This window comes from Lissotriton helveticus, chromosome 2_1, assembly GCF_964261635.1.
Source record: "Lissotriton helveticus chromosome 2_1, aLisHel1.1, whole genome shotgun sequence".
Classification (NCBI taxonomy): Eukaryota; Metazoa; Chordata; class Amphibia; order Caudata; family Salamandridae; genus Lissotriton; species Lissotriton helveticus.
Window position 1 is genome coordinate 2,073,619,685 of NC_136059.1, and position 26,611 is coordinate 2,073,646,295.

The 26,611-nt window shown below is 41.5% G+C and overlaps 1 protein-coding gene across 2 annotated transcripts in view; it reads left to right on the forward strand.

Annotated features, from left to right (window-relative positions):
• The window catches only part of ANXA10 (annexin A10), a 343,058-nt gene that overhangs the window by 185,483 nt on the left and 130,964 nt on the right, over window positions 1-26,611 (forward strand). For both annotated transcript variants that reach the window (XM_078677668.1, XM_078677669.1), the window contains 5 exons: window positions 8,249-8,339; window positions 8,744-8,823; window positions 13,882-13,935; window positions 14,046-14,139; window positions 14,514-14,609. In XM_078677668.1, coding sequence (XP_078533794.1) covers window positions 8,249-8,339; window positions 8,744-8,823; window positions 13,882-13,935; window positions 14,046-14,139; window positions 14,514-14,609 — 415 coding nt within the window. The remainder of the gene's footprint in view (window positions 1-8,248; window positions 8,340-8,743; window positions 8,824-13,881; window positions 13,936-14,045; window positions 14,140-14,513; window positions 14,610-26,611) is intronic.

Genomic DNA, 26,611 nt, shown 5'->3' on the forward strand with positions numbered 1-26,611 from the left:
GACCTGTAGCAGGTAAAATACTGAGTGCATATGTCTCTCTAAATAAGAGAGAGCAGGGTCCCTTGAAGTCAGTGCTTAGGGTACTCAGTCAGCAAAGGAAATTAGTGGGGCTCTCAGGGTTGATGTGGACGGGCAGTTCACAGTTTACCTCAGAGAGTTTGTGGGGTGTTGAAGTATAGTCACGCATTACATATTAATTATAGTTGCAGTCTGAGCCTAACTAGATCAAATTGAAAGTACACAAAACACAATACCGAACACAATACTCACTAATAGTATGGCTGTAATGAGCCGGGTATCTCAGACAGAAAATGCCAATCTCGACAGCAGTTAGAGCGCATGTAAACACAATACAGTACTAAAAGCAGGACCACTGCCGAACACAATGTAACTCTGGTGACCAGTTCTAAAGAGCACATCACGCTATTCTTTGTAGATCTCAGATTTACACGGAATGAAAAAGGCACCGGAGATAGATTTGCCAGCATTAAGAAGTGTCCTTTCAGCAAACAGAAGTCTATGCTAAGTTTGATTGAAAACACACGGGGGAAGGGGGTGGGGAGAGATTGGAACCAGCAGTTTTCAAAACCATTATTCAAAATGTCAGTTCATCTCCACCATGCTATTTTTCTGCATCTTCCTTGTGTCTTGCAGAAGGCATGATCTACCACAATCACAAAGGTGATACGCTAATTGTCGAAAATGAGCACAGGGCGCATAGTTCTCTTCTTTCAAAGATGTTCGAGCATTGTTCACAACCAAATGACTGTTTCAGGTAGCTAGACAATTGTGTTCCAGATTATCCAAAGCCCACACAACCCAAGGTTTTAGGAAGCGCCCGCAGGCTCCAGAGGCTCCAAGAACAGCCAAATATTAAGACACATTTGTACAATAATAATTACATATTCTTTTCAGCTTGAGATGCCAGGCTATAGACGTGCTATCATGGCTGTTGTCTGGCATCTCAACTTTACTTTGTCCAATCTATTATTCAAGAAGCATGCCCTACATGAGTCTCTCCTATCACATCCTCACTCCCTGGGTCCTTTGGAATGAACTCCATGGCCGGGACGTTTATTATCGTGGATTTATGGCCTGCCGCTGCACAGTGTTAGACCAAAGTAGTTGGTAAAGAGTTAGATCTTAGCTGCTTTTCATAACTTAGGAGGACCCGTTTTAAATTGTGGGAGGTCTGGTGTGGACGTCATTATTTCATTTAGTTCACATAATTTCAACAATGTGTTTTGTCTTTCAATTGAACTGTGGGGACACAGCTAAAGTAATATACAGTAAATTCATCACAATGAGTGTGAGTTTATTTTGTGCTTTTCTTCCATTTTGTTCCATTTTACTATAAACTACAAACTTGCTTTATTGTTGATAACATGCCAAGTCAACAATGTCTGTACACTTGATAATGCAGAGACTTACAGAAAGCTATCTACTTAAAATTGCCTAAAATCCCTTAGAGATCTTCCACCATGAAGAGTCGCGCTGAGTTTTTTCTTGATGTTACCCAGCATTCAGTCACCAAGAGCCTTGGGTTTCATAGTATAAAAAGTGAGGCAAAGCTCAGTTTGGGAAGATAGCAGACTGAGGACTGTCCCAAGAGAGTGTCAGCCGGGTCTGATTTATCCAGGCTCTCTGCCATACATGGCTCCACTCTTCCACTCTTAAACTCACAACATTTTAGCAGCAACCCATGAAAGGGAAATGATAAAAAGACATAAAACATCCTGACACTTTGCTATTTAAGTTTTAAGTGTGAAGTGGAGAGCAGTTATTTTGCTGGCTGCAGCAAGGCCAGGTTAGGAGTCTTATGTGCTAGATCAATACATTTTAATGGGCAACTTTCTCTTCTGATTTGATAAAAACAAGAAGATCCGGTGACATGTGCCCATGCTCTTGAAGCACCACTTTCCCCTTTCTCAGTGGCCCCAGAGGTGGTGTTAAAGATGAGAAAATGAAAAGGGATTGTCGAGAAGGGCAGACATAGTGCCTAAAGAATATTATTCACAATTTAAATTTTAACTATATTCCAGGATTCTGGTGTATTTTAATCAAAGCATGCCAGAGGTCAAAGTTGAGGTGGGATGACAGATCAATGTGCAGGTATCAGTAAAGAAATGGCAGGGCTGCTTTGAGGTATGCATAAAGTGACCAGGTGAGTTATGATAATGCTTAAACCTACTCAAGGTTATTCCCCACATAATTCCCAGAATAACTCCAACCCCAGTTTCTGATAACTCACTGACTTTTTTCACAGGTCTTCTGTGCATAGTACAGATTCTCTCAGAGCTCTGCCCCCAATACTGCCGAGAGTCACTCAGAGGTCTAGTCTCAAGGGTTTGCAGACACACCCCGATGTTTCCTCCCGATAATACTCTGCTGCACTCTTTGTTAGCTCAAAACAGAGCTAGTACCAGGATTCACTTTTAGCAGGGCATGTGGCCTAAGACACCCCCTCCAATGAAGAGAGACTGTGGTGAATCGAACGGAGTTTTCTGGCTAGTGAATTCTTATTCTTACAAGCATGAAGGAAGCTGGGGCTACAACCTTAGAGAGAAAATTCTCAGTGAGCCTTGCTAGCCTGCTCTCTTGTCAGAGTTGCTGCTTTTGTATGTCACACGCAAAGAAAAAAACGTCTGAACCAGATCTATCCCTTGCCACAAAAATGTATTTTGAATGACCAATGTGGTTTGTGAGAGATACATACTGGAGCTTGTGTTGTCCATTAATTCTAATACAGTAAGTAACTTGTGAATTTCTCTGATAGAACTTCTCGTTGAAGAGCCTGCTTTTATAAAGGGTTTCTCTGATTCCCTAACAGATTGTTAGATAAGTGATACTGATATGTGTATTTGTGTGGCTCTTAAAAGTGCACTGAGATTGATAAACACTATCGGCCTTAAAGCTATGAATGGATTCCCCCATAGACAAAGCATGGGTAAAACCCTTTAGTACATTAGGCTTTATATATATTCCAGACTTCTTATTTACAATGGCCTAGACTATTTAAAAGACATAAATGGCTAGAAAGGAATTTTTGTTTAAACATTAACAAACCTGTTACATACATGAAACTGAAAATCTTTCAGATGTTGGAATTGCACTGGTGGAGAAGGAACTTTGATCCATGCTCAAAGTTGGGATTTTTCTTTTAAAGTGTAGTAGAAAATGTGCAAGTTGTTTATGGCAATGCTTACTTGGGGATGCTGCTTTAGAATGGGGCACGGTTCCACGAAAAGCTTTCAAACACAACTACTTCTAATGGACAAACAATGCATGCTTCATACTGGAGGAAGGATATAGGGCCAACATTTTAGGCATGCTCATGCCTTGTTTGGCTGTTGTTGGCAAACAACACACTGAAAGGCTAGGATGTGAGGGTAAAGTTTAGAAATAATGTGGAGTCGTTGTTGGCGATTGTAGTGAAAGAACCCGCCAAAATACAAAAGGATTTGTTTAAAATAGCCATATGTAACAATCTGAGTGTGAGGAAAGGGTCAGCTAATAGGTTAGGAGGAGGAAAATGAGCTTTTATTGAAAGTGAGGGATTGACTCTTGATGCCCTTGGTGCAATGTGCCATGTCAGAGTCATATGGTGTTCGATCTAGGTTGACTGTTATGGGGGATTGGTGTTTTGAGCAAAGGGGTGGGGTATGGTATTTGACAATTTGTGCATACTAAAAGTAACGAAAACACTGAAACCTAAACAGGATAAAGAGGTATTTTATTGTTGGTGTGTATTATGCATTGTGGAAAGGATGGAAAGACCAACGGTGAACTCCTAATTGAGTTCCAATTACCTACATACTAGATAATTCGATATTTTCACTGCTTGCTGTACAAAGCATAACATGCCTCAACCTGCTTTAGCTTTAGCTTTGAAAGGTTGTAAATCATCTGCACGGTGTAAAATATTCATGGCAACTCAAGTCCTACACAAGGGGGAGTTTAACTCCAAAGGTTGGAGCTTGGTGGCAGCTGCAATAAACTCTGGGGCAAACCGCTATCACCACGGGAATGTCACTTTTCGTGACGTTCCGTGGCGATAGGGGCCTTGCCTCATGTACAGCGTTAAGCCACTTTAAGCCACTTAACGTGGCTTAACGCGGCCTTGTACATAAGGCACCCTTTCGCGCTGACTTAGCTTGAAAGGGGCGTGCAGTGGGTGTTGGGGTGGGCATTCCACCACATCACCCATGGCATTTGATGCTGCCCCCTATGTACAAGGTTGGCGTACATAGGAGGCAGCACCAAAATTAAGACCAGGAAAATCCTGGTCTTAAGTTGGCGAAACGTGGAGAAATGAATTATTTCTCCTCGTTTTTGCTTTTTACATGTGTGCTGACTTGTGCAGCACACATGGAAAAAGCAAAATGCCATGGTTTGTTTATGTACAGGAAGGTGCCCCTTCCTGTATAGGAAGGTGTCCCTTCCTGTACATGAACACTCCTTTTTTTTTTAAAATGCCATTTTGTAACTTTCATGTGTGCTGCACGAAGCAGCACACATGAAAGTTACAAAATGGCATTTTAATGTTGTTTATGTGCAGGAAGGGACACCTTCCTACACATACACAATCCTCCACTGCACACAGACACCCTTGCACTCTGGTACAAGGGTGCCTGCCTTGGCGCTAAGTTGTTAAAGTTAGCGCCATTGCAGGGGGAAACGCAAGGCTGTACCACGTTCTTGTAAATATGGTGCAGCCTTGCGTTTCCGAAGTGGCGGAGCATGTCGCTAAGCCAAGGAGGCTAACGACACGCTCTGCCACTTCATTGTACATATCTCCCTCTAATTCTAAAGGACAAAAAGTATCTTTGCCCTGACCATCTCCACTTGTGTTTCCTGTCATGGAACAAAGCACATCTATGTAGAAACGAATGCTATGTTAAAAGTAAAGTGAAGGAAAATGGGTATACAATAATAGCATCTAAAGCTAGGATCTGCTATGTAATATCGAAGGTTTATTAATGTATTTTATGAGAGAGAGTTTTTAAGATGGATCTGCTACATGTCTATTGATAGATAATGCACTTTATATGTATGAGCCCATGTTTGCTTCTATATATACAACTGTTAGTATTTGTAATATAAGGAGCTTGAAGCAAAGGCAGAATGCTCCTTGATTATGAATGTTGTACAGCCTATTTTCACATTTTGTAAAATGTTATGGTAGAGTTTTGTAAGCTTATTGATGTTGGCGTCTTTTTGTACTATGTAGGGAGGATAGTCATGATGTTTTAAAAAAAAATGTTCACATCTATTAGCTAATTTATGTGTTCCTCTGTGTGATAACAGAATTTAGATCTTGCTGTAGGGTTAAAATACATATGTTTACACTCTAAAATGTGTGCCGGGAAATCAGCTCCTGTCATTGGTACCTCTGTCGTAGGCAGATAAAAAACACTAGACCTGGTGAAATAGATCTCCCTTTGGAGATATTTTAGTGTAATGAGTTTGCCAACCCATTGCACATAGTCAGTTTTTGATGCAGATATACAGGCCAGCGCAGATTCTGAGAAGCATGCAGGTATGTGACATCAAACTGCAGCAGGGTCCACACTGTTCCCCATGCTCTTAGCTTGTTTGTAGATCCCCCCACATTGGATCACTGGGAATACTCTGTTATTGCTGGATGTGCCCTGAGGGATACAACAAGAACTCTCTAAACTAATGAGGTGTTTCTATGTTTGAGAGCAGAGCTAAATAATACATGGTTTACTTTATAGCTTCCTGCATTGTAAATCTGATTAAGATTACCATATTGTACCAGTGCCTCTTTCGTTTCTATTCGGTTGAACATTATTTTTGACTGTGGTTTTATAAGCATGTGAGAAACACATTGTTGTTTTTATTCGGAATGGCAAACCAAGCAGAGTTACCTTGAGCAGAGTTAGCAGGGGTCTCGCCTTTCAAAAATAACAGTCCTTCAATACTCTCGTTGCATTAAGGAAATTATAGGTTCCTTATTTGGATACGGGTTTCGGTCAATCCATTACAAGCATGAGTGAGTGAGTGACGCGATCAAATTCAGAACCATGTAAAATTTGGCAACTGATTCTGTAAAATACCTACAGGTAATGTCATTGTGCATTTATGGGAAATCCCAGCATGATATTAAAGAATAGAGATTTATACCCATAGGGAAAAGCTGATGTGTTCTATGGATGGGTTATGAGCCCTTGCAGGTATCACATATTTAACTGATTTTGTTCGTGAATCTGTCATCCTACAGTTTGGAGGCCTCCTTAAAAAAAATACAGATCCACCCCTAGAGTCACTATATAAGAGAACTTTAAATAAAGAGAATGTCTCGTTTAAATTAGTCATTTGAGGGACACCACCCACATTCTTATCTGTTTATATAACAAATATTATATAAATGTTGAAATGATGAGTATGGTCAATTCGGTGTGTGTTGAGGTAAGTGTCTAGTTTGGAGATGATTACAGTGGATAGTAAACATTTATGGAGGCACACACACACTCACCAATAATTACCCGTGGCCTAAAATGCTGCAGAGAATGTGGCATGAGTGTACCTACTTTTGAACTCGCTGTCAGAGGTGCATGGGGACCTGGGGCCAGATGTACTGGGGTTGTTCACAGTCAGAAACTTTTGGGGGTTACTCAAAAAGAACTGAAACATGAGCAAAGCATTGCTTTGGATCCAACCCTGGCACCTAGAGTTGCAATGGTGTGCCTTCGCTGAAGGCCAACCTTTGGAAAATTGAATAAAGCTCTTTTTTGAGTGGCAAAATGAAATCAAATGGTGTTTGGCCTTGGAACATAACTACCATTTATGAAAAGATTTGGTTGAGTAGTTTAATAAACTCATGCTGAGAACTCCATTTGATCTCAATTAATTATTTCAATCTTCATAAGCAAAGGATCTGTGAAAAGGTTGATGTTTTAAAACCGAACTCATGCTTCTTGGCAACTCTCCCGCCTTCAACCCTGCACTGCTACGGCCTCCCTGTCTCGGTCCTGCACAAGACTCTAAAGACCAGATCAAGAGCCTCGGCATGTGGCTTGACCGCTCCCTTAGATTTAACCATCAGGGTGCTAAGCTCCCAGCTACCTACTTCGGCCTGCTGAGGATGCTCCGCAAGATCCTCCCCCTTCTCCCATTCCAGGCGAGAAGGATTCTGATCCAAGCCCTCATCCTTTCCCGCTTGGATTATGGAAATGCTCTTTATCTGGGAGCCCCTCTGTCCACCATCTACAAGCTCCAGATCATCCAAAATTGTGCTGCTTGTCTGCTCCTCCAGATCCCTCACACACAATCTGCTAAACCAGCACTAAGGAACCTTCACTGGCTCCCTATGTGGGCACAGGTCTTGTTCAAAGCCATGTGCCTGGCACACAAGGCCTTCTGGAAGTGTGGCCCAGCTATCTCCCATTCCCTGGTCACACCCTATCATCCAACCAGGAACCTCCGCTCCAGCCTCTCCTTCTCTGCCGCTACACATAGAATACAGAGAGCCAGATGGGGCGGTCACTCCCTCTCTTTCAATGCCGCCAACTCCTTGAATTCGCTATCTCTGCATCTGCGGAAGGAGCCCAACCTGTTAGCGTTTCGGAAATACCTTAAAACTCATGTTTTTAACACCCCCTTCTAACACGTGCTCCCGGTCCGCTTGATCCGTCCTCAGCATTAGGAGGCCTCAGGGTACCAATGAGCTATACAAATTGCACATCATTCATTCATTTGGTTGGATCTGTTGTATTCTTTCCCGCCCTTTAATTCCTAAAAAACATAACATCTCGGATTTTGTGCAGCACTCTTCTGTGTAGTCTGTTTCACCGGATCTTGTGTGCCACTTAGTCACTGTCATGGTCTAAATGTTGTTGTTGAAATAAAAATATGCCCATGTGACTCATCATTATTAGTGACAGCAGCTCTATTATGTACAATGGCTATCTATCTGGGACCTTCAGTTGTACAATCTTAATACAATAACCCGAATGTAATCCCATGCCTCGGAAATGAGTTCAGAGCAGATCCGAGTCACACACCTGCTCAACTAAAGCCCTGCCAATAAACTACACAAGTTTTATTAAGTAAAGACCAGTTACAATGCTGCGAGGCCTTGATAAGGTGAGAAGTGTTGAGTGAAAGAGTATCTATAAAGATGACATGCAATGGCTTCTTCCCACAGAACATATTTTAGACGCGTTGTATGTTCTTCTAACTCTACAATCCTAAAGGCATTTTCTTTTGTTTTTTGTGTTTCTAGGGTCTGGGAACCGAGGAAAACTGCCTGATTGATATCCTTGCCTCAAGAACAAATGGGGAGATCTTTCAAATCAAAGAATTCTACTCACTGCGTAACTACCAGTTTATGGGATAGGTCATCAAAAGATAGACATCCCAAACCCGCTTCTTCACGGTCTACGGGAATTTGTGAATTTGTTTGCACTTCCGCTTTCCTCTGTCACGCGAATGCCCCCTTTGCCCTCCCTCGCACCCTTTGTCCTGCCTATCAATTGTTGCCTTTTAATTCAATGCCGCCCAGATAACTCTCATGCACTGTGTCATTCTTTGGCGTTCTCTTTGTGTGCTGTTACAGTGTAAAGATGTGCGTATGTGGCGCAGCAGCATGAAAATGTATCCTGTTTTACCACTTGGGGTCCATTGTAATTAATTTACAGTTTGGATAGAATTTTAGTTGCTTTTCTCTTCAGAACGAGCGAAAATCTCTATAGAAAATGTCACATTTTTTTCCCAACAGAATACAACAGTGACCTACAGGGTGACATTTCTTCTGAGACGTCTGGTCATTTCAGAGACGCGCTCATGAACCTTGCGCAGGTACAGTCAACACGTCATATGTTTATAAAACTGAGCCGTTTTGTTTACTAGCTCTAAAATCATGCTAGCGAAAATTCCAAGAGTTCAGGTGCTTCCATCCATCCATTCAATCACTCCTCCATCAGCCTAGGCCTTGGGTTCTCAACTGTCCGGCGTGGCTCCCTGGGGAGCTGTCAAACCTAGCCAAGGGAGCCGCACACCAAGCTCTTTAATGCATTTAACATTGAAGGGTCTGTTGGCTTCAGTTAAACTAATTAGACTTAAACGCATGATGTTAACGATTTGTAAGTGACATGCCTAAATCTGTAAACTAGTGCTTAATTGATGGCATGTCTATAGAGATGATCTCAATATTTTACTGGATCCCCACGTTCCAACACTCTCAAAGTAAGCAAAAGATGTCTGATTTATTTTGTTAGACTCGTTAATAGTTTCGTTTTTTACAAATGCATTTTACACCAAGGCAAGTTATCAGGAAAATACAGTTGTCCTGTCTATTAAACACACTATTATTAAGTACTGACATTTGTACTTGAATTATAGGTACTTCCAGTACACGTTTCTTTCAGTAAACTCACATTTCCAGACAGGCCTTCTCTCTCCTTGAGCACAGGGAAGTAAAATACCATATACATATGACATGCGTAGAAATGGAAGGGCATGCAAATATTCATTGAGCACGGAAACACTTTGGCAATGGGGCCTACAAGCATAGGGGTGCTATCTAGCACTGTAAGTGGGATAAAGAGGTTTTAGAGGGTACTCTAAAAAAAGGCATAAGCAAAGAAGTGTAACTAGGAATATTTTATTAGAGGTGCCGCCTTAGTAATACTAAACACCCTGCATATATGATTATAATACCTTCATCAGCTTCATCCCAATTATTTTCAGGGAGAAAAATGTACTCCTGAGGCCAGGCTTACATCCACCCCATTCTCCCAAAAAAGTAACAGTGGGGAGCCACGCGTAATGGCCAGTGGGTCAAGGGAGCCACGGGTCAAAAAAGTTTGGAAACCACTGGCCTAGGCCCTCAATCACTTATCATCCATGCACTTACTCAATAACCCTTGCAGTCATGCATCTATCCATTCGCCCATTGCGTCATTCTAGCATTCCTACACTCGCCTATCCACAATACCACACACACAACAGAGACACTTTCCTTGATATCACACACACAATAAAGAGGGATTTTCATTAATCAGCTAGACCAGTTTCCTTTGTCCCTACTTTGCGAAGGGGGTGTGAGAGTGCATGAAGTAATGTGTGATTGCTACCTTGCGAATGGTGTGAGCGAGCTGCCACTAGATTCTGTCTGGTATTCTATGAGGAGTGTGAGGACTGTGAGGGATGTGAGACTGATATTAGGGCGTGAGACTACTACTCAGTGAGAGATGTGAGACTGCTGTCAGTAGTGTGTGACTACTTATTTGCAAGGTGCCTGAAAGTGCTGACAGTTGTGTGGAGACCGCTACTGTGTCATGGTTGTCAGAGTGCTGTCAGTATTGTCAGTCTGCTACTCTTTTATGGATGGATGTGAATGCATTGGTGTCTCTGGGGGGAGGTTTAAGGATTCTTCCTTCAGTGTGTGACTGTTACTCGGATGGGTACGGGCGCGCTGTTAGTAGTATGAGACTGCTAATATGTGAGTAGTATGAGAATGCTTTAGTTTTTGTATGACTGATGATCCTCGATCGATGTGAGAAAGCTGTCGGTATTAAGGGTGTTTTGCTTTTCCACCATAAGAGCTTTAACCCCTTCCCCGTTGGGCTAATTCCCCCATGGACACTTAGGCCTAGATGTAGGTAATTCCCATTTACAGACTCTTGAATACCGAATTTTACCGATTCGGTATTTAAGAGTCTGTAAATGGGAAGGGGGCAGATTTAGGTAATTCCGAATTCAGGAATACCGAATCTGTAAGATTCGGTATTTACCGATTCGGTAAATACCGAATCGGTATTGCCCATTGATTCCTATGGGCCTTGAAGCCCATAGGAATCAATGGGCAATACCGATTCGGTATTTACCGAATCTGTAAATACCGAATCCTGCAAGGGTGCAGAGGGTGTCACTTTGACACCCTCTAGCACCCCAAGTACAGGCTTGTGTGACATGTGGCACACATACATGCCCTAAGGGCATGTCTGTGTGTCACATGGCACAGGTGTGCATGCACAGATGTGCATGCACACCTGAATTCGGTATTTTACCACACAATAGGATTGTGTGGTAAAATACCGACTCTTAAGGGCCTGTGGCACTCTTAGGAGTGTCAGCTACATATGGATTTACCGATTCGGTAAATATACCGATTCAGTGTTTTACTGAATCGGTATATTTACCGAATCGGTAAAATTACCGATTCTTAAAATAACATGCCCCTACATCTGAAAACCCTAATACCGGTCGGAAACGGCCGAAATCGGCCGTTTCCGACCGGTATTAGGGCTCCTACATCTGGCCCCAAGTCATGGGAGTGTACCATGTAGGTGTATTGATTCTGTAAAGAAATAATCATAGAGATAGAGAGGAAATAGGAGTGGTTGGTTCCTTTCCCCTGAGTACATATCCACAATCAAAAAGAACGGGCTCTTAGAAATATTAATTATGCATCACAAAGAGTTTCTGCAAGAAACCAATAGGTTTATTAGAAGAACCCTCATATGCCGCATTTTGTCGCACATTTGAAAGGTCAGTAAAGGAGGTGCCTAGCATTTAATGGCCCTAACCAGATCATTGGGCATATTTCACATGCACGAGAACACTTGAGCAGTGCATGCCATGTTAAATGGTGCATATAACAGTGCACGGTTTTTCAGTACGGCATCAGTATTGTTTTGTGTCTCATCTTCAGTTAATTTTACTTGTTTTTCCTTTTCAGGTAAACGAGTTAGCTGAAAATCGTAAGTTAGCTTGTCACTAGGAGAGAATGAATTTTTCTCTTACACTGTGCTCACCTTAGTGTGGGTGCACTTACTGTAGACTGAGCAAATTGTTTACTTGATTCACCCTTGTTTGGTCCTGCCGAAAGCAACTTAACTACTCCTTTTTGGCTGAAACATGTAGACCACCTACAGGATATAGGAGACCAGCCAAATCTCTATAATATCTGCATCTTTTTCTTTTTAATCATATAACAGGGCCCATTATTAAAACATTCCTGTGGAGGAAGAGGACCCTGTATAGGTTTAACTTCACCACTATCACTTTGCACAAATTCATGAAAATACCTGCTCCGCTGCAATCAGGCGTCGTAGCACACCCGGGATGCACTCTGCACCCTGGGTGGAAACCCTATGATAAAGCATGCCACCAACTAGGTTGGTGGGCGATGGGTTGGTGGGTGAGGGTTCTTCTATAAAACCTATTGGTTTCTTGCACAAACTCTTTTTGATGCATAATGAATATTTCTAAGAGCTTGTTCTATTTGATTGTGGATGTGGTGATTCTGTAAAGACATGTTTGCCAGAGGTACATACCAGCTATTTGAAGTTAACTTACATATTCCCTTATCATGCTCACATGCAAACGAAATTGATATAGACTAACGTATGAATGCTTTAACCATTCTGTTACAGAGTCCAAGACATCAATATGTGGTATGCAGTGCCTTTTGGAATAAAGAGGACGCCCAGTCTAGGATTTATTTACGGGAGGTGGTCCATGTTAGAAACAAAGGGATCTGCAAAGCAAATATTAATAATTAAGAAGCTAGTGTCTAGCTATTGATTTTACTTTAAAAAAATGTACATTCATTTACACAAACTACACATATCATTACAAATATACACAATGAAAAGCAAACCTCTCTAGCCCACCCGAATAAGAGTTTTATGTAAGAAGGTCTCTCAGTATTAAACAATGTAAAGCTTCTTTTCAAAATTGTTGTGGAGTTTACAACGTAAACCCCCTCCATATTGTATTATCACATCGTTCACAGTTTAAAAAAAACTCCCTATTCTATTTTTCGGATACTTCATAATGAAAAAAACATTCTTCCTGTGTTTTTCACGAGGTTACACTCCTTGCTGATGTATTTGAGAAGAGGTCGGTGTTGATAATTTCTCTATCAATTTGAGCAAAGATATTACTTCATAGGCCGGCGAACATAATTGCTTCCTAATCGAATGCCCATAAATATCAATTCATGGACAGAGCTAAAGGCCCACTCTCTGTCTGTTTTTAAAATATTTTTGAAGATTATATGATCACTGATAGACAGCAAAAGCTGTCTTAACTAGACCGATATATATACATAAATATTCAAAATAAGTAGGTTAGAAACATCCTAGTTTTGGATAGTTTATTTTCAAAACAAAGAATATTAATTTCCTTTGCAAATAATTCGCATCACATGCCTCCTGTATCAATCTGACCCCAAAACATATTTATTATATATTGTAACAATTGTATCAGCTTTTTCCACAAATAATGTAACCATGTATCTCAATATTTTAATTCACAAGGATGAAAGCTACACACATGTAACTCTAGATCATGACCTCTTACGGTAACCACAGAGCTGTTTGTATTGGTTGAGGATTACAATGAGGTACTATGTCATAGGATATATGAGAAAAAAATGTTTTGGTAACTATATTTAGAAACGTCAGAAATGTTCCTCTTTGTACTGGAAATTCTAGTTGCCCTGTATCCGAGTTCTTCAGATATACAGTCTGATGAATCTATCCTGGCAAACACGAAAAGGGGCGCTAGCCAACTAAATGTAATATAAATTGGTGTTGACTTCCTTTACTCTGAATATACTCATGTCTGACTACTTACCAGGAAATGACTGCTTCAGCAGTCAAGAAGTACTATGGACTATAATTGGCATTGCACAAATTGATGGTAAGGTGGAGAACGGACTGTAACCAACAATTATTTTGGATACAAGCCATGATTGGTTGAAAGGTCAACCACGATTTAAATATGATTGATGGAGAGAACTGGTGTATTTTAAATGAAAAAGAGATATGTAAGACTGGAGGTTCATTTTGTTTTTACATCAGTAATGAAAATCGATGATGTTGTTGTTGTGTGTTTCTTGCGCAGGGAGTCAGGGAGGAGGGCTACAGCGACCCTGGCATGGCGGCTCAGGATGCAGCAGTAAGTCTCCCAAGCTTCACTCATTATCAGAGCATGGATCGATATTTATTTTGAAGGCCTGTCTTTAACAGAAGGCATATTTGATCACTTCTACTCTTCTGATGCCTCAGGTGCTGTGGGATGCCTGCCAGAGGAGAACAGGAGAGCACAAAAATATGCTGCAGGTGATCCTCTGTAACAAGAGCTCCCAGCAGCTGTGGATGGGTAAGTCCTGCTTAAAATCTACAAAGACAGTCTATCGTAGTACAATCATGGATAAAAAAAAAAAGCTCGAAATGAAAAAATATATATTTTGTTAACAAGATAAGATTTCACCACTCGTGATTATAATTTCACAGAAGTGCTGTCTCCTTGAAAGTTTTAGCAACCGCCAGACACTAGAATCAATGTTGCAATGTAAGGATCTTCAAACAGGACGTAAATAATGCAGAGGTATAATGGTGGTTGAAGTTGTTGGGAGATGAAAGCTTCGCTCGGGGAATATATAACGCTTACGAAGCACGAGATTGCGGCCAAAAGAGAGACATTATCCCTGGCAGTACTAATGTGCACTAATCACACATTCTCCGTCTTTGAAGTGTTTCAGGAATTTCAGAACATCTCTGGGCAAGACCTAGTGAACGCCATGAGCGAATGCTACGACGGATACTTCCAACAGCTCATGGTTGCAATAGGTAAATGAATACTTGTGACCAGTGTGTATATTTTATGTAAATATTAAATTATTATGACAAATTTAAAGTTGCTTTAGTACACAATTAATGCTATACCATTGCTCTCTTTTACTCTCTTTGTAACGTGTGTAATTTTTATGTAAATCTGGAAAATATTGAAGCTTTTTACAAACACAAGTACTCATTTATTATGTGCGTTTAAATGAATGCAGAGGAAGTTAAATCAGGGAGGACCAGGAATGTAAATTTGGGGATCACAATTGCTTGCAGAATTGGGGTTCCTTAACGCCACATTGCTCCCGCATTTATAGCCAGGGCCACAGAAATCATGCACCAGGGGAGGACCAAATTTGTGCGGCAGGGTTGAATAAATTATTCCGCAAAAAAAAGCTGAATTGTGCGGTGTAAAGCACCACATTTTGTGATAGTATTACTTCTCCATGTTGTACACTTCTTATCACTGTCAGGGAATACGTTTCACCTCTTTTGTACTAGCAGAACATCCAAATGAAACAATAAGCAACAGGAAGGTGACCAGTCAACTTTGCGAACGGCGTTCAACTGTGTGGCAACACGTTTTGCCTTTTTTGTGTACATTTTCAATCAATCAATCAATCATTACATTTCTAAAGCGCGCTACATACCCGTTAGGGTCTCAAGGCGCTAGGGGGGGGGGGTGCCGCTACTGATCAAAGAGCCAGGTCTTGAGGAGTCTGCTAAAGGCCAGTAGGTCCTGAGTCTGTCTTAGGTTGGTTGGGAGGGTGTTCCAGGTCTTGGCGGCGAGGTAGGAGAAGGATCTTCAGCCGCCTGTGGTTTTCCGGATGCGAGGGACTGTGGCGAGGGCGAGGTTGGCTGAGTGGAGGCTTCGGGAGGGGTTGTGGAAGCTGAATCGGTTGTTGAGGTAGGTAGGTCCGGTGTTGTGGAGTGCTTTGTGTGCGTGGATGAGGAGCTTGAAGGTGATCCTCTTGTTGACGGGGAGCCAGTGCAGGCCTCTCAGGTGGGGTGTGATGTGGCTGCAACGGGGGACGTCGAGGTCAGTCGAGCTGAGGCGTTCTGGTCTCGTTGTAGTCGTCTCAGCAACTGACAAAGTGAGAATCTAACAGAGAGTCTGTTCTAAGAACATAGAACACAGGTATAGAACTTGGGGACTTAAAGGGGAAGGGTAGCAAGACATCACACATCTCCCTTCTATACAAAAAGAAGGAACAGAGCTTTAAACATAGTCTTTCAAATAAGAGGGAGCTCTACGAGTTCTTTGACTTCTCTTAGGTGGATGCAAAGTCCTATTTACAGAAGAATAAGAATCAAAGTGGAAATCATTGCATGAATTATCAGAAACATTAGAAAAAAGCATGTCAGGATTAACAACAACTACACGACTCTTATTCCAAATTCTCCCATCATCAGTTTTGACAGCATTTTTAAAGATCTTAATAACAGTCCTAATGTCAGTGTATTTCGACCATGGTTTACGTCCCACAGGAGTCTTAATTTTAACAAGATCACCTATTTTGACCTCATGAGAAGAAACACTTCTCTTAAGATCAAAATAGGTCTTGCGAGTATCCTGTTTGAGCAACTCCCTGGTTCTCCATTCACCAATATCGTTATTGACAAGACCTTTGTTCAGATACATCCACCCCGGACACATCAACGTGTTAGGAACTCTTCCTTTGAAAAGCTCAAACGGGGACCTTCCAGTAGTAGAATGTGGGGCAAAACGATAAATGTTAATCCTGTCCTGGAGAGTGGACTTCCAATCTAAACCAGAAGAATGAGCCAGTTGTATAGATTCTTTCAGAGTCTTGTTGACTCTTTCTACAGCACCATTGGTTTCAGGATGATACAGTGAACACCTTTTGTGAATTATGCCACATTTTTTTAGGAAGTCAGAAAACATAGAGGAACAAAACTGAGGACCATTGTCAGAGAGAAGACTATTAGGAAAGCTTTCTTTATTAAATACGGGCTCCAAAAACTTAATAACTGAATTAGATGTAATTTCTCTGACAGCAGAAACCTCGATCCACCTAGAGTATAGATCAATCAACACAATGAGATACGGGGTATCAGAAACACCAGAGAGAGGGCCAACAATGTCAATAGCGACCTCATCCCACGGATGGCCAGGTAAAATCCTCTTCACCATAGGCATCTGTCTTGTTTTTAAAATTTTGTCACTAGAACAGCATTCAGGACATTCACGTACCATCCTCTCAATTTCTAGGTCCATGCCAGGCCACCAAAACTGCATGCGAAGAAACTCTTTTGTCTTGACAATACCCAAATGTCCACAATGAGCAAGGGACAACAACTTACACCTTAGAGAGGCAGGGGGAACAAGTTTTGTACCACGAGTTAAGAGTCCATCACACACAGACAGTTCATCAGAGACTAACGACCAAGGCTTATCTAAGCGAGAATTATTTTTTAAGGAAAGAATAACCTTCAAAATACCTTCATCCTTTTCCAGCTCAGATCTCCATTCAGACTCAGCAATTGCACCATCAGTCACTTCACACACATTTACAAACTCTTCAGGATCAGTTAAATCATCTTCTCCAGAGCACTCAGTATCAACTAGCCTTGATAAGCAATCTGCAGACCTGTTGGCTAAGCCAGGAATATACTCAACCTCGAACTCAAATTCTTGTAAAGAAACAATCCATTTTCTTATCCTTGATGAGATGGCATCCAAACCTTTCTTTGAAAAGACTTCTTTCAGAGGTTTATGATCCGACAAAACACAGACTTTTGTCCCCCAAATCAAATTTTTGAATTTTCTTAAACCCCAAAAAATTGCTAAAGATTCCTTTTCTATTACAGAGTAATTCAACTCGGAACCTCTGAGACAACGAGAGGAACAACAGATCAAAGTATCTTTACCATCCTTTTTTTGAACGAGAACCGCACCTAAACCCTTATCGCTTGCATCTGTAAACATGACAGTGGGAAGACCAGGGACAAAAGCATGAAGAGAAGGTGCTTTGGTGAGATCCTTCTTGATGCTTAAGAATTCAGATTTACAAATAGAAGACCAATTGAAAGTTGCATTTTTTATCGTAAGTTTTCTTAAGTTATGTGTCTTATTAGCAAAATTAACAATGAATTTACTATAAAATTCTACCATACCCAAAAATGAGAGGAGCTCATCTTTGCAGGTAGGTTCTTTTACTTTTTCTATAGTTTCAACTAACTCCTTCTTAGGAAAAACTCCATTACAAGTGATACGATGACCCAAGTAATTAACTTCTTGTACTCTAAATTTACATTTTGCTCTCTTCAGAGTCATGCCTGCTCCTTCTAGACGTCTCAGAACCAACGAAACTCGACTATCATGTTCATCAACATTATTACCATAAATTAACAAATCGTCTTGATAGCACTTTACACCAATTAATCCCTTCAAAATTCTTGACATGATTCTCTGAAAAACAGAGGCCGCAGAAACGAGACCAAAGGGCATCCTTCTGAACTTAAATGTACCCATAGGTGTTACAAAAGCAGTCAAGTCCTGCGACGAATCATCTAGCACTACCTGATGATAGGCAGAAGCCAAATCAAGAGTGGTAAAGTATTTTGCTCCTTCTAGAGTGCAAACCATTTCATCTATATTAGGAAGGGGAAACCTATCAACTATGACCTCCTTATTTAAAGATCTCAAATCAATGCAAAGGCGAATTTCGCCGGTGGGTTTCTTCGCTATCACAACAGGAGCAAGCCATTCTGTAGCCTCAACTGGAACAATTATGTTGTTCTTGATAAGCTTATCTAATTCCTCCTGTACCTTAGCCTGTTCAACAAGAGGAATTCTCCTTACTTTAGCTACAACTGGAAGCGCATTAACTTTCAATTTTATGAGATGTTTGTAGCCAAGTAAACACCCCAATTCATCTTTGAAAACATTAGGAAATTTCTTTGCCAAGGACAAAGATAATTTTTCATCACTCACAGTATTAGGTGTATCAGATATTTCATGAATTTGGACTTGAGGAGAAGCATTGGGATCAAGGGTAACCCCTAACTGTCTTTGATGAAACCAACCCAATAAAGCATCACCTTTCTTGGATACATAAACTTTTCCTACTATTATGCGAGAACCAAGTTCAATTACAGCCATGAAATATCCCAACATTGAAATAGGCTTGTCACTATAACCTAAGGGTAAAATATCGCATCTATGCATTTTCACGTTTTTTGCAAACAATTCATTAAACATTTTCTCATCAATAATGGTTATCTTAGAACAAGAATCAAATTTAAAATTTACTAAGGAATTTTCTACCTTGACAATGAAAGAAGGATGATCAGACTTATCATCATTCACCTCAAAACAAATAGATCTTACTTGAGGCTGAGGCCATCTTCTCCTTGAATTATCACTGTTTTGAGCTTTTGACCTGCAAAATTTAGCATAGTGACCTTTTTTGTTGCATAAGTTACACGTTGTCCTAAGGGCAGGACACATAGGAGAATTGGCTAAATGATTACTCTGACCACATCTGAAACATGAAAATCTAACATTTGGAGAATACATATATCTATTCACTTTCTCTTCTGTGTTTACACCATCAGTTTTTTTTATCAAGCAGACAGTCTCATCGACTTTTATTTCCTCCTTTGACTCAGAAGTAGAGGGTTTATCTTTTTCTTTCTTTAGTTCACTAACACATTTTGTCATGTGTTCCACTTGTTTCGCAATCGTCAAAACTTCTTCGAGAGGTGGTTCGTCTTTTAACCAAAGTTCTTTCCTTATTTCATCGTGTCCACATCTCAAAACAAATTGATCACGAATTCTCTCATCAAGGGTTTGTCCAAAATTACATGAGGATGCAAGTTTCCTTAAAGAAGAAACGTAATCTTCTACTGATTCATCTTTCTTTTGCTCTCTCAGACCAAAATGATATCTTTCCATGATTGTGCTGAGCCTAGGTAAGTAATGTCTATCCAGTTGTAGTAATGCCATTTCGTATTCATTAAGATTTCTTTGTTCTGCAGCTGAAAGATCTGGTAAGTGCTCAAGAACATCCTGGCCTTCACCTCCTAAACAATGTAAAAGAAGTGAATGCTTCCTCTCCGCACTCAAATTTGTTCCGCATACTCTTGCATAATTAGCAAAAATTTTTTTCCACTTTTTCCATTTCACGTTTGGTTCACCTGGGCTCGTTAGAAAGAATGCTGGCTGAGTTACGTTTTGCATGTTGATGAAGAGAAGATAAAATGAGTCTTTTGATGAAGAGAAAAAAAAAAAAAAAATGACACACCTGAAAAGGTTGTTTGAGTTTTGTTTATATATTTATTTGCACTGACCTATGCTTATTTGCACTGACCTATGCTTATTTATCCTATAAAGTCCTTTAAATACCGTAGCTAACTATCCTTGTTTTATTAATAGTGTCTTTCTTGAATTGTACTGAAGACAGACTTTTTTTTTTTTGATAATTTCAATTTAATTAAATGAGACAGACAATGGTGTCCTTCCACTACTGTACTAGCAATGCTTCTTTAGTACAACAATGGGGAAAAGAATGTGGAACAATTGAACAAACACGTCGTTCTAATCTTGAGAGCGTTTTCTACTCGTAGAATGTGCAGCGTTTGTTTGAATGGCTGGCACGCAACGTTCCAATGTAGATTTCCTTGAAGCGCAGCGTTGAATTTCGCTGGAACGCACTCTTGACACGCAGCGTGAGAGACTGGACGCAAGGCTCACGTGTGAGCAGCGTCAGAATGAGCAGCGCATGATCAGCGTTAGCAGAATGCGCGCGCAGCTCAATTCAGAACACAGCGCGAGTGAAAAAAAAATTTAACGTTATCTTCGCGCAATGCCTAAAATCTCTCACAATTCTTATTCAATTTAAATTAGAGTCCCAAAGTTATTTTTTTATCCTCCCACTCTCCTCACCAGTGAGATAGACGTCGAGTCTGCCGCTGTGAAGACAACGCTTCGCTTCTTATGTCGAGAAACAGCCGCTGGAGGAGAAGCAGGGTAGGACTCGTTTGCTGTGTTGTCTTGATTGAGGTGACTCCCATCCTCGTCGCCAGTGTAAAATAGTCAAGGATTAAATAAACGAGTGAATCAAGTAAAATGTTGAAGCAAGGTGGGTTTATTAAAACCTCATCCCAAGTACAGCCTACAGCAACTGACAAAGTGAGAATCTAACAGAGAGTCTGTTCTAAGAACATAGAACACAGGTATAGAACTTGGGGACTTAAAGGGGAAGGGTAGCAAGACATCACACACGTTCCCGTAGTCGAGTCGGCTGGTGACGAGGGCCAGGGTGACGGTCTTTCTCGTGTTGATAGGGATCCATTTGAAGATTCTGCGGAGCATCCGGAGGTTGTTGAAGCAGGACGCGGAGACGGCGTTGACTTGCCTGGTCATGGATAGGGTGGAGTCGAGGATGACCCCCAGGTTGCGTGCGTGGTCCGTGGGTTCCAGGGCTGTGCCTAGTGAAGTGGGCCACCAGGAGTCATCCCAGGCCGATGGGGCGTGTCCGAGGATGAAGACCTCCATCTTGTCTGAGTTCAGCTTCAGTCTGCTGTCCTTCATCCAGTCGGCTACGGCCCTCATTCCTCTGTGTAGGTTAGCTTTGGCGGTGTGGGGGTCTTCGGTGAGGGATATTATCAGCTGGGTGTCGTCAGCGTAGGAGATCCGTTTGAGCTAGAAACGATTTCTTTTTTGCTTAACATCTGCAGACACTGCAACAGATCATAGATAATGTGGCAAATGCAGAAAACGCAGTGGCAGTAAAGTCACATAATTCTAGTGGCCCTGCCAACAGCTTTCAAATGAGCCATCTCTCGTAGCATCAACTGGAATAACATACTGTCCCTTTGATACTCCCCCTGCCCTCATTCTGAAATCCAGCACTGGGCATTCTATTGCTCAGCAAATGACGGCAGGGGTGTCAATTAGGAGTGACACAGTAGCTCCTATGTTAGTCCTTGAGACTCTTCTGTGCGTCATTTATATTCCTTGGTGAAACTTTGAGGTTACACAGAATTAAAAACGTATTCTACTGTTTTTATAAGGCTTCTCTTTCTGTGGTGAATGTTGGACATTACAACACATGCCATTACCATGCATGTCTTTAACACGCATGTAATACAAGAAAGTGACCTTTACAACACTTTAAAAGTTGAACGTAGGAGCTATTATGTCACTTCTAAGTGACACCCCTGTCATCCGTTGCTGAGCAACAGAATGCCCAATGTTTGATATATATATATATATATATATATACCCGTGACAGAGGAGCTGGGCTCCGGAACGCGTCGGGCAAGAAGTTGCCGATGTTAATTAATTAAAAATATTCACACGCATACGGAGTTTGGGCTCAGTTCTTTCATTCAAAAGAATTCCTGAAGGAGTTGCTGCAATATATATATATATATATATATATAAATATATATATATATATATAGATAGATAGATATATTACCTACTGGCGGTCGCCAGTAGGTATATATAGTTAGGATTTTTTCTCTATGGGATTTTTGAAAATTCTATGTCTAATAACTTTGGCGTTTGGGGACGGAATTGGCTGAAATTTTCAGGAAAATTGAACATTTTGTTTCTGAGCAGCCCCAGAAAATTTGGGGGGGTTTCGTCAAGGGGGGGCCGAGAAAAAAGGGGGGTCCCAAAACGTGTTTTTAACATTGAGTTTCCCATAGGGGAGTTGGCCTCACTTTTAGCCCGAACGGCTGAATGGATTTGCATGAAACTTGGCAAAATTGTAGGGACTGGTAGCCCGATGTGCCTTTGCTAGGTCTCAATATATGTGCTTCAGTGGATTTTGAGAAATTAACGTTCCAAAAAAGATATATATCTGTAACAGCGGACCGGGCAGCGCTCCGGTTCGCGGACTTTTCGCGGTACGGAGCTTTGTGAAGCGAAGCTGATTGGTTCTCCGGCGTCTGTGAACATTCCAAACAGTCCGTAGCGGCCGCCATCTTGTCTCTCGGTAGGATCGAGAGGCAAGAGGAGGCCAAAGCGAAGGGGCAAATGACCATAAGGGGGCATAGTAGATCCTCGCTGACCCCCTAGGTTTGATGTGGAGGTTTTAAAAGGGCCCCGCGGGGCAAAAAAAAAAAATTATAATAATAATCGAACGGCTGAATGGATTTGCACGAAACTTGGCAAAATATTAGGGACTGGTAGCCCGATGTGCCTTTGCTAGGTCTCAATATATGTGCTCCAGTGGATTTTGAGAAATTAACGTTCAAAAAAAGATATATATCTGTAACAGCGCTCCGCTTCGCGTACTTTTCGCGTTACGGAGCTTTGCGAAGCTGATTGGTTCTCCGGCGTCTGTAAACATTCCAAACAGTCCGTAGCGGCCGCCATCTTGTCTCTCGGTAGGATCGAGAGACAAGAGGAGGTCAAAGCGAAGGGGCAAATGACCATAAGGGGGCATAGTAGATCCTTCCTGACCTCTTAGGTTTGATGTACCATTTTGCCAAGTTTGGTGTAATTCCGTTCAGCCATTCAGGCTGTAGACGTATGTAAATGTCCTATGGAAAATTGCATGGGGAAAACACATTTGAAAGTGTTGAAATTTAGAACCAATTAAAATGTTACTTTGGTTTTGTATTTGTGTGTGATGAAAGTTAATTGGTTATGTATATATCTCAAATGAGAGGAAACCACAGCCATTTTGTGATACTACTGTCTGAGGTACATTTGTGAGGAATTTTTGGTGGTGAATTTCTGGTGTTTGATTTACACAGTACTAACACTTCTCCTACTTTTAAAAAGGTGAGTTGTTAATTTGTAAGGGGAACTATGTTGTACACTTGAAGATAATTTGAAAAATGTTTTCTGTTATTTATTTGCAGTCCTTCTGTTATACTAAATACTTGATAAAGTTAGTTTTATATTATGTATTACTAAAAACGATAAATGAAAGTGATTATTTTGTTCTGCAATTTACAGCAAGCAATTTCAAAATAAAATGGCTCACAATGAAGAGACCGTGGCAATTTCTTTTGAATTGTCCACTACATTGATTGAAATTGACAGCAGCAATAATGAAATATTGTCACAAGGAGGAGATGACTTGAATGATTCCACTACATTGATTGAAATTGACAGCACCAACAATGAAATATTGTCACAAGGAGGAGATGACTTGAAGGTTTTTTTTTATCAATCTGTTGATGGCGAATTTATCGAATGTTTGGAGACCATAGAGTTACAAGAATCATCATTGCAGACTTTTAATGAGGAGATTCCAGATGAGATGATTGAAGAGGAAATTCCTGATGAGGACATGTTACTAGTTCTTTCAAATTTAGAAAATTCAGAAGAATAAATTTATATTTAGAAATCAAAAATTGTTTGAGACAATATTCATTTTTATTTTTAATTTATGAGGTTGTAGCGAAGTGATTGTAGTATAAAATGAGACTTATAGTATAGAGTGCAACATTTTTATGTTACATGGTAAGTTTACTCATATTTACTTCCCTTCTCCCACTATATTATCTCCAATGTGTATTTGACATCTCTTCTTCATCTCCGGCCTCCTTTCTCTCACTGTGTGTCTCTGATGCATCTTATCGCTGCTATTTTGTGTAATTACAGAAGAGAGTAAAATAAAATAGTTCGGAACGTGAAAAGGGGGCAAAGTAGAGTACCCCTCACCCCCTAGGCCTTCTCAGGCGGTCCCAAAAGGATCAGTTTCTGCTTTCCTGAGAGATTATGGTATGAGTTCCATATACCACAATAATTTGCATTACAACATGCAAGATATATATCTCCTATTACCAACTTTTGGAGATATTCGCGCTAAGCGCGAATATCTCCAAAAACTAACACCTGCCCTGAGCAGTTCTTAGCCATGTTATCCAATGGGAGGTGGATAACATGGCTAAGAGCATTAGCTCGGTAATGCATGAATATCGCTGAGTTTTCAGCGATATTAATGCATTGCGGTCGTTTTTTATCGCATTTGCGATAAACCTTGATAATAGCAAGGTTTATCTTCGATAATTTCTGACGATGCTTAGCGGTAAAAAATTCGTTGGTAAGCATCGTTAGCGATAAATATCGCTTAACTTTGGTAATATGCACCAACGTCTGTTAACGTTCGATTCGAAGGAAATGAGGAAGTGTTGAAAAACATTGTTTGCGCCATCTTGCCTTTTTTGAAATGCCACACTTTTGTCGTGCACGGCAGCCATTTTAGATGCCTTGACCAGACCCACTCTCTGCACGCTGTCGATTCGTAGCATGGCTCCCCCTCGCAAGCATCTTCCCCAGGCACTGCTCACCCCCGCTCTCTGTGTTATGCATGGGCAATAAACCTCTCCCCATCTGCGCTGCTCTTCCCTGAGAATCACACTCTGTGCCCGCCCGACACCTCCCTTTCGCCCTATTCACTACCGCACCCTCTGACACTCCTCTTCCTCTGTGTCCGATTGTCCAGGCTATCAGCTAGCCCTGCAGATGTAGTTTATGGCCCCAGCTGTAAAGAATCACCCCTCTTCAAAGGAGTTATAGTAGATCAAGGCCCACACCCGATGAGATCCGTCACACCACACGTGTTCCTACTATCTGAAAACCATCCTGTATTGTGATTGGGGAGGGGACCGAGCCTGAAGCGGAAGATTCCAGGGCTGACTCTTTGTACATCAAAGTTTTTACATTTATGTGTCACATTAAAAATATATAGCACTCCAACAAAGTAGTAGGATTATAAAACTTTAATAACTTATAAATATATACAACAAAACAAAAACAGTAAAAACATTTAAACAACGAAGAGACCGTGGCAATTTCTTTTGAATAATCCAATACATTTATTGAAATTGACAGTACCAATAATGAAATATTCTCACAAGGAGGAGATGACTTGAATGATTTTTTTGATCAATCTCTTGATGGGGAATTTATCGAATGTTTGGAGACCATAGAGTTACAAGAAGCATCATTGCAGACTTTTCATGAGGAAATTCCTGATGAGGACATGTTACTAGTTCTTTCAAATTATGAAAATTCAGAAGATGTTGCCTGGGGGTGGGTCGTCAGTAGCAGTCTGTTGTGCGAATAGTTCGAAGGCAGCAGAACGCGCTGAAATCTAGATGGCACGAAGGTGATGTCTAGTAAGTTGCCGCCCAGCAAATAACAGCGTGGGGCGCCGCGGGGGTGAGTGAGTCCAGTAGGCACCACAGCTATTCTTACCGGCATTGCAGAATTACTGCTGGGGACAATGCCTGTGCTGTAGCAGGGTCACAGCAGAAACAAAAAGGATTCTGTTGAAGATGTTGTTGGTTTTCAATTTGAAAACAGTTCTGGTGTCAACTGCTATGCTAATGTAGTGGTTAATGTTTTGTTTTCTCTAGAAAATGTAAAAGAGGGGGAGGCAGTCCAAAGTTCTGGTAAAAGGGCAAAGGAAAGGATCGGTGGTTTGAACTATCAGTCAAAAAGGGGAGGGGGTGCAACAATTTTTCCTACCGGGTCACAGTGTGCTTTCACCGGAACTGAGGTTTGCAGGATTCTAGTAATTCAAAGTGAGGCTGGCGCCAGCATGGGAGCGCCGACGTCCCGCGGATACAGTTTCGTCACTCCACGGGCGATCATGGCAGTCATTCCCCATCGGGGGTGTCTGCGGGGGTCGGAGACTCCCGCGGCTCCTCTAGAATCTTCAAGGTCGTGGAGGACTACGGTGGTGGAGTCAACCAGTGACCGGGCCATTTCTTTATGCTGGGCCCGCTCTTGCCAGGTCGATCGCCATTTTGAGAGTTCGGTAGCTACTGGCGATCGCGGGGTCAAATGAGCGGACGGGCTCCACCCTGCCGGGCGAGACGTTGCAGCATCGCCACAGTGGAAGAACCCTTTTCCGGGCGCCTGGAGCGCTGAGGGTGCAGGTGGGAAGCCTCCACTGGGGAGGCGGGAGAGGCCTGTTCGCACCGTCTCTCCCTCCCAGTGCACCCCACGGCGTCTCGCTTGAGATTTGTTATGGCCGGACCAGGCGATGTGGACGAGGGGGGGGGGG